This window comes from Trachemys scripta, chromosome 2 (genome assembly GCF_013100865.1).
Source record: "Trachemys scripta elegans isolate TJP31775 chromosome 2, CAS_Tse_1.0, whole genome shotgun sequence".
NCBI classification, from domain to species: Eukaryota; Metazoa; Chordata; order Testudines; family Emydidae; genus Trachemys; species Trachemys scripta.
The window spans coordinates 121,949-135,560 of NC_048299.1; the positions used below are offsets into that span (position 1 = coordinate 121,949).

The following is a 13,612-nucleotide window of genomic DNA, read 5'->3' on the forward strand; positions in this document are numbered from 1 at the left end:
TAGTTTAAAGCCCTCCTCACTAGGTTAGCCAGCCTGCTGGCGAAGATGCTCCTCCCTCTCTTCGTTAGGTGGAGCCCGTCTCTGCCTAGCACTCCTCCTTCTTGGAACACCATCCCATGGTCGAAGAATCCAAACCCTTCTCTCCGACACCACCTGCGTAGCCATTCATTGACTTCCACGATTCGACGGTCTCTACCCCGGCCTTTTCCCTGCACAGGGAGGACGGACGAGAACACCACTTGCGCCTCAAACTCCTTTATCCTTCTTCCCAGAGCCACGTAGTCTGCAGTGATCCGCTCGAGGTCATTCTTGGCAGTATCATTGGTGCCCACGTGGAGAAGCAGGAAGGGGTAGCAATCCGAGGGCTTGATGAGTCTCGGCAGACACTCTAGTGGTCCTACATGGACTGCGTTCAGGTTGTTGGTGTTGGCAGAGGCCCCCTGCCTACCGCAGTGCCACCTTTTGCTGCTCACTGTTGCTGCCCACAGCTGTACGAGGGTGGCAGCGGGCTCTCTCCGCATCTTGAGTTTCCATTGTGCTGCCACCTGCTGCTGCTGGGGTGCACAACATCCTCCGTTCTTTTTCTCCCCTGATATCAGGAACTGCTGCTGCTATTGTCGACCTCCTTCACCCTCCAGGCTGAGCAGGATACCTGCATCACCACCACATGTGAGCTGCTGGGCCAATCACCAACCAGAGCATCAGACAAGGCAGAATCTGTCCCTCTTTTCAGGGACGGGTTTATTTTTAAAAACCAAAACGGTCCAACATAAATCAAACAGAGAAACTTACACCTGCTGCCTGGCCCTTTTCCCAGATCCTTTCTCCGACCTGCTGGTGCTGCTGTGGTTTGGAGTGGGAGGGTTCAGCAGGGACCCTGAGCGCCTGTTGGGTCAGAGAGGAGCTCACAGTGGATGCAGCTATGAGGGAGTGGGCTGGAGAGTAAAAAAAGAGAGACGGCTACTAGAACATGGGCTGCTGGAGCCGGCGTTCAGCATGGGACGTCGTTAGCAGGGACAGGGGATTGAGAACGCCCCTGGGGGAGGAAGAGCGGGGGCACTGGGCAGAGAGAGGAATGGAAGTGTTGCTCTAGCAGAGATCAGTCATTGCTAGAGGGACAGAAGTGGTGGAAGCCGTGGGAAGATTGTCTAGGGTAGCTGCAGGGGCTGCAGCCAGCCATGGTGAACCTTGGACAGGTGACTCGAAGCCACCCAGGAACTAGAATGTCAAGTCGATAGCAAGTGGGGAACCCGCTGGTAAGTCCTGAACAGTCACCCGCTGAGCTTAGAGGACGTGCAGAAGGTGCTTCGTTTAGAGATTGGCTGTTCAGCTGTGCATGGACGATGGTACCTGGGGCTTGGCAAAGGAAGCTGCAGAGAGCATACACCTGGTGTTCCAGGACTCACTGATAAAACAAGTGCCATGGGGGCTGGTTTCACAGGATTCTGCCCTGGCACAGCTGATCCCTCCTTGGACAAGCAGGCGGTCAAGACTGGACTCACTGGTGGAATGGAAGGAGTTAGAGGACAGAATGGATAAATAGGGAGGATCAGAGTTGTTAAAGGCCTTAAAAGTGAGAATAAGAAGCTTCAGTTTGATTCAGTGGAGGCTGGGGAGGCAATGAAGGAATTGAAAGAGACGGGTGAAGCAGTGTGCAAACAATGGGCAAGGAACTTGATTTTGCCAACTGCATTTTTGTAAGGACTGGAGTAGAAAGGCCAGGGAAGAAGGAGTTGTATGCAGAGGAGAAATTATGCGGCTCTTCACAAGGGTTTTATCTGTGTTGGCTGAGAGAAATGCTGGATTGTGAAAAAGCACAAAGAATTGGCAAGATTTGTAAGGGACCTGCAGTGCGGGTGGAATCAGAGAGGACACCAAGTTACAGGCCTGAGTCTCAAAGAGAATGGTGACGATGTCAGAAGTGATTGACAAAGGCAGGGACAAGGAGGGTAGAAGAGGAAAAACTAGGAGTTCAGTTTTAGCCATGTCAAATGTAAGTTTATGGCAACGTATCCAAGAGACGTCAGAGAGAACTGGAGATTCGGGATTACGTGGTAGGTCAGGTGTGGAGACAGATTTGTGAGTCACCAGTGTAATGATCTGGAGGATGGCGTGAACTGCACTCTCAGCAAGTTTGCAAATGACACTTAATTGGGAGGAGTGGTAGATACACTAGAGGGTAGGGATCGGATACAGAGGGACCTAGACAAATTGGAGGATTGGGCCAAAAGAAACCTGATGAGGTTCAACAAGGATAAGTGCAGAGTCCTGCACTTAGGACGGAAGAATCCCATGCACTGCTACAGACTAGGGACCGAATGGCTAGGAAGCAGTTCTGCAGAAAAGGACCTAGCGGTCACAGTGGACGAGAAGCTGGATATGAGTCAACAGTGTGCTCTTGTTGCCAAGAAGGCTAACGGCATTTTGGGCTGTATAAGTAGGGGCATTGCCAGCAGATCGAGGGACGTGATCATTCCCCTTTATTCGACATTGGTGAGGCCTCATCTGGAGTACTGTGTCCAGTTTTGGGCCCCACACTACAAGAAGGATGTGGAAAAATTGGAAAGAGTCCAGTGGAGGGCAACAAAAGTGATTAGGGGCTGGAGCACATGACTTATGAGGAGAGGCTGAGGGAACTGGGATTGTTTAGTCTGCAGAAGAGAAGAGTGAGGGGGGGATTTGATAGCTGCTTTCAACTACCTAAAAGGGGGTTCCAAAGAGGATGGATCTAGACTGTTCTCAGTGGTGGCAGATGACAAAACAAGGAGCAATGGTCTCAAGTTGCAGTGGGGGAGGTTTAGGTTGGATATTAGGAAAAACTTTTTCACTAGGAGGGTGGTGAAGCACTGGAATGGGTTACCTAGGGAGGTGGTGGAATCTCCTTCCTTAGAGGTTTTTAAGGTCAGGCTTGACAAAACCCTGGCTGGGATGAGTTAGTTGGGAATTGGTCCTGCTTTGAGCAGGGGGTGGGACTAGATACCTCCTGAGGTTCCTTCCAACCCTGATATTCTATGATTCTATGTACATTGCTAGCTGAAATTACATGAATGGACGAAAATGCTGAGTTGGAAGAGGAGTGGATCAAAGACAAAGCCCAGTGAGACTGCAGAGAAGCAGCAGAGAAATCAAACAAGATGAAGATGGAGTTAGGGTTGCCAACTCGGTCGGACCGAATGGACCGGACACCGTTGCTGGCAATAGCGTCCGGTCTGACTGGGTTGGCAACCCCAGATGAAGTAGAGGCCCTGGAGGTTTGGCCTGGAAGAGATCATTAAAGATCCTGCTGAGAGCAGTTTTGAAGCAGTGGAGAGGGTGAAGACAGCTTGGAGAAATTTTCCAGAAAAAAAACAAGATGTTTATTTTACTTTCACATTAGAATTTCAGAAACATCAGCTCTCACAGGGAACTACTAGGAGTCACGGTTTCATATTAAGTTGTGAAGCATCTCTTTGAGCTTTATAAAACTACTAAGGAAGTTGAACATCTCAGTGCACACATTTCATCTACGTTATGCTGTTTTCAGGTCTGAGGTTTCCTGTTATTTTTTACACTTCTTCCATTTCCTCTCCAGCTCAACTCACACACAGGCCTTTGTTTCTATTTGTATTTAGTTTTTTAAGCTTTTAACCAACATAACACTGTGATGACACTGCGGACTGCTCTGTCCATGTGGCTGAGTTACTTCCAGCCTAACTCCCCCACGTTCTCTGGTGTCCCATCAATAACAGTCCCTTCAGGGAACATTATCCCTCTGACTCCAGTTCCACTGGCATGATAAACTAATTATTAACAATATTACCATTGTCATCTAGTAATGGGCCTATGCCATTGCCAGGATTTCTTTTTACTCCCTTTCCTGAATATATGTATATATAAACTCCTTATGTCCTTAGCCCTGTCAGGCTTGGACTTTTTTTCCCCCTGAAGTCTTTAGCTTCCCTTATCAATTGTTGGCACTTCATACATTCTAATTTATAATTATTATCTATATTGCTTTTTCTCTTTCTAATTGCTGCCTTCACGTACTACGGAACCAGGATGGGGCTTTAGCCAAACTTGTCCTTCTTCATCATGGAACTGATGCAAGAACATGTGCCAATACAAGATCCCCACACGTTATTTTTAACTCTTTTTTCCTCTGTGCCTTAAACCATTTTTGTTTTGTTCCATGTAAAAGAAAAAGGAACAATAATTAACCGGAACATCCCTTTGCTCCAGATGGGCCAACTCATCCTGAATTTTATGGACCTGAGTGAGCATACACATGCCCAGAGCCACCGCACATCTTGTTGTCTTTAAAAATAAAGTAATTATATTAATTGGGAATAGAATATCCCTCTTCCCACTGCTGAAATCTCACCCATAAGAAATCTCCCAAAGCCTAATGGGTTCTCTTTTGCCGCAACAAAATATGGAGGACAATCATCTCAGCAAGCCCCTCCCGAACCTTCTTTGCCCAAGGACAGTTCATAAAGCAATGTGTTACAGTTTCTGCCACGCCACAGCAAAGCTCCTTCTTAGGACAAACCCTTTCATGCCCTGGGTATGTTGCCCACACCTCCCTGACTGCTGTTTTTGCATGGGCCATCTGCCATGCTGTCTCTTTTTATCTAAAAGGCACACTCCTGGATTTTAAGAACCACAGAAAGAACAATTGCCTCTGGCATCCAGCCATTTGAAGCAGCTCATACACCCGGTGTTCCAGTCCTCACCAATAAAAGAAGTGCCATGGAAGATCCTGTACCACCTCCCACTGTATTCCCCAAGACTGCAGATATTTAATCATTGTCACCAACTCAGTGGCCAAGTGAAGGCAGCAATTAGAAATAAAAAAGCAAGTACATAACAAACGGAAAGAAGGGGAAATATCGATTGATGTAAATTTGAAGTTATGAAGTGTAGAAAATTCATAATTAAAGCTAGATATCAGGGAAAAATCTGTGGCAGGCAGGGCTAAGAAAAACAAGATGTTTTTAAAGACTGTTAGGAACAAAAGAAATCCTAGCAATTAGTAAAATGGTTAATAATGATGCAGAAATGGTTCAGTATTTCTGTTCAGTATTTGCAAAGAAACAGGAAGGTGTACTTGTATCACATAACAATGATGAGGTACTTTTCAGCCCATAAGCTGTCCTGGATAACTAGTACTCAAGAGTCCTAAAAGAATTGGCTGAGGAGCTCTCTAGCCTACCAATGCTAAATTTTAATAAATTTTGAGGCGGGGGGGGGGAGAGGGGGGAAACAGGGAAATCCCAGAAGACTGGAAGACTACTAATGTTAATATTTTGCCAATATTCAAAAGTGAAAGTTTTATGACCTGGATAACTATAGGCAATTTAGCTTGACCTCAATCCTGGGCAAAATTATGGAAAAAATTGATACAGGATTCAATTGTTGAAGAATAGGTATATTATTAATATCAGTCAACATGATTTAATTCTTTGATGAGACTACAAGATTGGTTGATAACGGTAAATAGTTTGCAAACTCAGTACAGCCTCCTTTGGTTGTAGGTGCACATCCCTAATTAGTCAATTTGGTTTGCAGTTTAAGAGAACTTTTAAATTCTTTGCTGATGTTAAGCTCTCCCACAGAAAGCATTACTCATGGATGTTGGCATCATTTCCAGTTGAATAGGAGGTTTCGTCCCATCCTGACAGATGATGTTCTGGCCTTAGTTATTTGTGCCTTTGTTACAGAGTGTTCATAAAATGTTACATAAAATTGCCACTGACAGCACAAAGCCACAGAGGGAGTTGACCCAAACTTGGCAGCTGTGGCAAATAATAACAAAGAAAAATAATAACAGAAAATGTGGACCTGGCAGAGGTTCTTAATGACTCCTTTGTTTCGGTTTTCACCAAGAAGGTTGGTGGTAATTGGACATATAACATAGTGAATGCCAGTGAAAATGAGAAAGGATCAGAGGCTAAAATAGGAAAAGAACAAGTTACAAATTACTTAGATGTCTTCAAGTCACCAGGGCCTGGTGAAATGCATCTTAGAATACTCAAGGAGCTGGCTGAGGAGATATCTGAGCCATTAGCTATTATCTTTGAGAAGTCATGGAAGATGGGAGAGATTCCAGAAGACTGGAAAAGGGCAAATATAGTGTCATTCTATAAAAAGGGAAATAAGGACAACCCGGGGAATTACAGACCAGTCAGCTTAACTTTTGTCCTGGAAAAAGCAAATAATTAAGCAATCAATTTGCAAACACCTAGAAGAAAATAAGATGATGAGTAACAGTCAGCATGGATTTGTCAAGAACAAATCATGTTAAACCAACTTGATAGCTTTCTTTCAAAAGTAATAAGCCTTGTGGATGGGGGGAAGCTGTAGACGTGGTATATCTTAACTTTAGTAAGGCTTTTGAGACTGTCTGGCATGACCTTCTCATAAATAAACTAAGGAAATACAATCTAGATGGAGCTACTATAAGGTGGGTGCATAACTGTTTGGAAAACCATTCCCAGAGAGTAGCTATCAGTGGCTCAGTCATGCTGGAAGGGCATAACGAATGGGGTCCCGCAGGGATTGGTTCTGGGTCCGGTTCTGTTCAATATCTTCATCAATGATTTAGATAATGGCATAGAGAGTACACGTGTAAAGTTTGCGGCCGATACCAAGCTGGGAGAGGTTGCAAGTGCTTTGGGGGAGAGGTTCTGGACAAACTGGAGAAATGGTCTGAAGTAAATAGGATGAAATTCAATAATGACAAATGCGAAGTACTCCATTTAGGAAGGAACAATCAGTTTGCACACATACACAATGGGAATTGACTGCCTGGAAAGGGATCTGGGGGTCATAGTGGACCACAAGCTAAATGTGAGTCAACCGTGTAACACTGTTGCAAAAAAAGCAACCATCATTCTCGGATGTATTAGCAGGAGTGTTGTAAACAAGACACGGGAAGCAATTCTGCTCTACTGCACGCTGACTAGGCCTTAACTGGAGTATTGTGTCCAGTTCTAGGTGCCACATTTCAGAAAAGATGTGGACAAATTGGAGAAGGTCCAAAGAAGAGCAACAAAAATGATTAAAGGTCTAGAAAACATGACCTATGAGGGAAGATTTAAAAAACTGGGTTTATTTAGTCTGGAAAAGAGAAGACCGAGAAGGGATATGACAGCAGTTTTCAAGTACATAAAAAGTTGATACAAGGATAGGACAAGAAGCAATGGGCTTAAATTGCTGCAAGGGTGGTTTAGGTTGGACATTAGGAAAAACCTCCTAACTGTCAGGGTGGCTAAGCACTGGAATACTAACACCTGTGAGGAATAGTCTAGATAATACTTAGTCCTGCCATGAGGGCAGGGACTGGACTAGATGACCTCTCAAGGTCCCTTCCAGTTCTATGACTCTACAGAATGCAAGCAACCCTACAGAGCAGCGTTTACTTCCCTGTCACCAGGACCCCTCACCCCGCTTGGTCCTCAGCTGCTCCACAGATCTGCGAGAAGGTAGGATTTAAAAAGTCACTTTTCCCAGCATGTTTCCCTAGACAGCTACCAGCAGCTGTACGACAGTTACCACCAGGCCCTTAGTGCTGAGAGCAGGGGAGTTTTGACTCACTCTGCTGTACATTTTAAAGCTCCGGCCTCAGAACCTAGCCAGAGTCAGCAGCCTGTTTCTTTCCACTGAAAGAAAGCTTTGGAGTTTGATGGGGCTGTGAATTTTTGCCATTGATTCAGGGTTGTGGGTGTCTCTTGTTACCTGGTTGCTGGGAGAGCTCTGTGCATGGCTTTAATAAGGTGATTGGCTGTCCAAGATAGGGGCTCGGTTGTGATGTCATCAATATTGACATCACATCTGAAGACCAGTTCCAGGGTCTGATTGACTGTGTGGATGTTTCCCCCTTTCCTTTACCTACTGCACTCTTCAGCGCCTGCTGAGCGCCTTCTTGGGCCTCTGCTCCTGGCAGCTTCCATCACTTCATCAGGTCTCTGGTGCGGAGAGCAGGGAGGGAATAGTTGTTTTCCCAATTTGCGATAGAAGTCTGAAATATCAACATTTTATGTGGAAAGAAAAGTTCAGAAAATCTTTTAGGAAATTGTGAAAATTTTGGCATCTTCAATCTAAATGAAACATTTTTATATTATTTGAATTGAGACGTTTATTTCATGGCTTGTCAGTTCAACATCAAACTCCATTTTTGTAGTGTGGCACGTTGCCTCCTGGCAGTTGTCATTTGGAAGCCTGTTGCCCCCCTATTGTCCTCTATGGTACAGGCTTCCTGGTCACACTACACCTCCCAGTGTGCTGACACAAATGAAATATAATTGAGTACGTTCATGGTCAAGTCTCTTTCCTGTCTGTATCTGGGATGTGACAACTGAGGTGTTTTGGTTACCCACACTGTGCTAGTTTCTACCTGTTACGTGTGCATGGAAACATCTCTGCATAACTGTGGTCACCATCAACACTCTGCTGAGGTTCCTGTTCCCAGCAGCAGCGGCAGGTCTCTCTGTGTCCCACACTCAGACTAGTTTCTCTTTCCCTTCCTGTCTCTAGCTGCACCACTGGCAAAATCTGTAAGGGGGTGTGTGCATGTGCATTTCCTGTTTCTGTATTTTCAGCATGTGAAATGTCACATCTCTTTTCTGGCCTCTGTTACCCACACTGAACTAGAGCTTCTCTGGTGCATCAGAATGTGCAGAAGCACGCCCTGCGATTTTACCAATCTACAAGGTAGAGAATTAAATCCAGCATCCTATTTTTTGTTCAAAACAGGTATTTCCTGTTTACAGACTTTTACCTGCTTATGCAACAACTTTAGCTCATACTCATTATAAAATGTGGCACATTCAGGTGTGATACTGCATCTATTTGCCAAAAACCTTGCAGCCTCTGAAAGTGACCTGTACCTTCCCTACCTTCGGAGTTACTAATCCTCCTGCCCCAGGGCCCCTCAGGAGCAAACATCTTGATCCTTTTTCAGATGCAAAACCTTCCAACATACTTTCAGTGACAAATGCTTCAATGTGACACTGTTCCACGTGCAAAATATTCTCAGAACCCTACAGTGACATTCCAAGTTCTCACTCCTCCCACTGCACCAGTGGTAAATGCCCTGGCATGGCTAGAAAATCCCCATGGAATACCCCCAAATCCTTCCTGTTATAGCCATTGAGAGTGAGAGGAAGCACAGTCCAGTGGTCAGGTTCATGCCATTTGAGTTGAATTCTCTGCTCTGTTACAGACCCCACCATGCGTGAGGCAAGTCCCATCATGTCTCTGTGCCTCAGGTCCCCATCAGCGCAATGGGGATAACAGCACTTGATCACCTCACATGAATGGAGTGAGGATAATGACATTAAAGACTGAGGGGCTCAGACACCATGGTAAGAGGCCATGCGAGTCTGACAGATAGATTTCAAAAATTAAAAAGCAAGGAAGTGTTTACAACATTGGGTGATTTCACCTGCTTTTATTAATGTCCACATTAAACACTGGAGATCAAATCTGAAAACTGTGAAAATGGAACCTGTATACTTTCTCCTTCTGTTGTATAGGCAGATCTACACCCAGCGTCTGTACCAATTTATTCTATTGGTTTAGCTAAATTTACTGAAATAAGCGATAAAGGTGTTTATATCTGTGTAAAGGTGTTTATATCTGTCTAGGGGTAGGAGTCTCACTGTGGGTGCGAGACCAGGGTTCATATCCTGAACAAGCCCTCCCTGTGGCTTTCCTCTCCATTTTTTTTTATTTAGTTTGTGTTGGTCCTGCTTTGAGCAGGGGGTTGGGACTAGATACCTCCTGAGGTCCCTTCCAACCCTGATAGTCTATGACTCTATGATTCTATGAAATGCATCCACACGAGGGGTTGCACTGGTTTCTAAACCAATATAGGTAAATCAGTACAAAACCGGTATGTATACAAGCCCTCTAGAAGAGACAGTCTGTCTTTTTAAACTTGTAGCCAAGTATAAATATAGACATGATAAGTTGTTTATTTTTGTTTTGTCTACTTTTCTCTATGCTTTTGAACTGTAATGCAACTTATTTTACGAAGAAAGTTGCTGTCTGATTTAAAGATTCATCCAGGTTTTCCAACCAAGGAAAGATAAAAATGCAGGTAACCTCATCCAAAGAGATACGCAGAGTAGAAAAATCTGTGGACCTAAAGGTCAAGGACACTTATTTTGGTCAGAAGAGCAAGGATCAGAGGATCTTCTCCTAAGAAGGTGTGTTGAAGACAGGTCTGAAGGGTGTCACTTAAGGAGATGCTGAAGGACCAAGGAGGAGCAAGAGTTTGAGGTGGCCTAAAGGTTACTGGGATGATGACGCCTCTTTAATAGAAACCATACTGATCAATGTGAAATATAAGGTATTCCTTTGTCTTTATTTTACTCCAGAAATTAAAACCAAATGACATACTATAACCAGGGTAAGTCTCTGGGTATGTCTTGCAGAAGACATTGGTGCTGTACTTATAATATGGACGTATGTGAAAATACAAAGTTATTGGACCAAGATTGTGTTAATAAATACATTAATAATACACATGAAAGATTCATTATTGGATTTTAAGCTGCACTGCTAAGTATAGTGGATGAGGCTTTATTATAATTATTTATATTACTATAGTACCCAGAAGTTCCTGGTCAGATTGGGACCTTGTGATAAATAAAGTGGTGGGGTAGCTCCCTTTGATGGACACCCAGCCAGCCAGTTAGTTAAACCCCTCTTGGTAGCTGTTCTCTGCTTGCTTACCTGTAAAGGGTTAACAAGCCCACAGGTAAAAGAAAAGAAGTGGGCACCTGACCAAAAGAGCCAATGGGAAGGTAGAACTTTTTAAAATGGGAAAGAAGCTTTCCCTTTGTCTGTTGTTCTCTGGAGAATGAGACATGGAGCAGCAATGCTATTAGCAGGAATGCTGTGTAAGGCTTGAACCAGGTATGAAAATTCATCTTCCATCCCTAGAAGAAATCATTGGACAGGGAATGTTTAAATAGATGCGAATAGGTTTCTCTCTTTATTTTGGCTTGTAGATCTCCTCTGTGCTAACCCCAGATGCTTTTGTTTTGCTTGTAACCTTTAAGCTGAACCCCCAAGAAATCTATCTTGATGCTTAATTTTTGTAATTGTTTCTTTTAAGATCTAGCAAAAAGCTTAAGTTCCAAATATATTTCCTTTCTTTTTGTTTTTAATAAATTTTATCTTTAAGAACAGGATTGGATTTTTTGTCCTAAGAGGTTTGTGCATGTTGTTTGATGAGCTGGTAGCAACAGCTGATTTCCTTTGTTTTCTTTCTCAGCTCTTCTCCAGGGGGAGAAGGGGGGCGAAAGGGCTTGAGGGTACCCCACAGGGAGGAATTCCCAAGTGCACCTTCCTGGGTCCAAGGGGGTTTTGCATTTGGGTGGTGGCAGCGTTTACCAANGCTGATTTCCTTTGTTTTCTTTCTCAGCTCTTCTCCAGGGGGAGAAGGGGGGCGAAAGGGCTTGAGGGTACCCCACAGGGAGGAATTCCCAAGTGCACCTTCCTGGGTCCAAGGGGGTTTTGCATTTGGGTGGTGGCAGCGTTTACCAAGCCAAGGTCAGAGAGAAGCTGTAACCTTGGGAGTGTAATACAAGCCTGGAGTGGCCAGTATTAATTTTTAAAATCCTTGTGGGCCCCCAACTTCTGCACTCAAAATGACAGAGTGAGGATTCAGCCTTGACCGACCTTATCGTAGTAGGTGGTGTATAAATAGAGAATAAGAGACTGTTTGTGCCCGAAAAATGTTACAATCTAATTTAAGACAGGAAGCAACCAGCAGGTGTTAAAAATATTGAAAGGAATAGGACATGAAGAATGAAGGTAATAAGAAGAAGAACACGTTTTCCCATAGGCCAGCTATCCACAGCATTATCAATGACCTGTTACCTGCTTGACACTAGAAGATAAATGGAAAAGAGGAGAGGGCCGAGAACTGAACCTTGTGGTATTCCAAACAGAAGAGGCCTTGCAGCAGAGAAGGAGCCACTATATGAGACAGGGAAAGAATAAATAGATGCCTCTCAACACAATCATGAGAGGCGGGAACCAGAAAATCCTCCATAGCTATGGAGGGAGGTGAGGGAGGATGGAGTGACCTACAATGTTGAAGGCTGCACTGAGGTCAAAGAGAATGAAAAGGTAAAAGAAACCCACTATGGGGGTGTAAGCAGGGGTCTGAATGAGCTCTCCCCTGACCTCTAGTGCTGAGCTGGGGGGAAGAGAACTTCAGGAGCTGACCTTGTTTGATAAATTAAACAGCAATAAGTCACCAGGACCAGATGGGATTCACCCGAGAGTTCTAAAGGAACTCAAATGTGAAATTGCAGAACTACTAACTGTCGTCTGTAACCTATCATTTAAATCAGCTTCTGTACCAGATGACTGGAGGAGAGCTAATGTGATGCCAATTTTTAAAAAGGACTCCAGAGGTGATCCCAGCAATTATAGGCCTGTAAGCCTGACTTCAGTACTGGGCAAACTGGTTGAAACTATAATAAAGAACAATATTGTCAGACATATAGATGAACATAATTTGTTGAGGAAGAGTCAACATGGTTTTAGTAAAGGGAAATCATGCCTCACCAATCTACTAGAATTCTTTGAGGGGGTCAACAAGCATGTGGACCAAGGGGATCTAGTGGATATAGTGTATTTAGATTTTCAGAAAGCCTTTGACAAGGTCCCTCACCAAAGGCTCTTAAGCAAAGTAAGCTGCCACGGGATAAGAGGGAAGGTTCGCTCATGAATTGGTAACTGGTTAAAAGACAGGAAACAAAGGGTAGGTATAAATGGTCAGTTTCAGACTGGAGAGAGGTAAATAGTGGTGTCCCCCAGGGGTCTGTACTGGGCCCAGTCCTATTCAGCATATTCATAAATGATCTGGAAAAAGGGGTAAACAGTGAGGTGGCAACATTTGCAGATGATACAAAATTACTAAAGATAGTTAAGACCCAGGCAGACTGCGAAGAGCTATAAAAGGATCTCTCAAAACTGGGTAATGGGGTCTAAATTAGCTGTTACCACTGAAGAAAGAGATCTTGGAGTCATTGGGGACAATTCTCTGAAAACATCCACTCAGTGTGCAGCGGCAGTCAAAAAAGCGAACAGAATGCTGGGAATCATTAAGGAAGGGAGAGATAATAGGACAGAAAATATCTTGTTGCCTCTATATAAATCCATGGTACGCCCACATCTTGAATACTGCATGCAGATGTGGTCTCCCCATCTCAAAAAAGATCTATTGGAATTGGAAAAGGTTCAGAAAAGGGCAACAAAAATGATTAGGGGTATAGAATGGCTTCCATATGAGGAGAGATTAGTAAGACTGGGACTTTCAGCTTGGAAAAGAGACGGCAAAAGGGAGATATGATTGAGGTCTATAAAATCATGACTGGTGTGGAGAAAGTAAATAAGGAAGTGTTATTTACTCCTCATAACACAAGAACTAGGGGTCACAAAATGAAATTAATAGGTAGCAGGTTTAAAACAAACACAAGAAAGTATTTTTTCACGCAACTGTCACGGACTCACAGATTGTGCCCGCTCTTGGCCCCGTGCGGTCCGTGGGGGATGCCCCTTTCAGTGAGACAGCCCTTCTCGGGGGTCCACTCTCTCTCGGGGTTAAGCC

At 44.2% G+C, this 13,612-nt stretch overlaps 1 protein-coding gene across 1 annotated transcript in view; it reads left to right on the forward strand.

Annotated features, from left to right (window-relative positions):
- LOC117873922 (stonustoxin subunit alpha-like) overlaps window positions 1-9,732 on the forward strand; it is a 46,432-nt gene extending 36,700 nt beyond the window's left edge. Inside the window, exon 4 of the mRNA XM_034763824.1 lies at window positions 9,203-9,732. Coding sequence (XP_034619715.1) covers window positions 9,203-9,273 — 71 coding nt within the window. The 3' untranslated portion in view covers window positions 9,274-9,732. The remainder of the gene's footprint in view (window positions 1-9,202) is intronic.
- The last annotated feature ends 3,880 nt before the right edge of the window (window positions 9,733-13,612 follow it).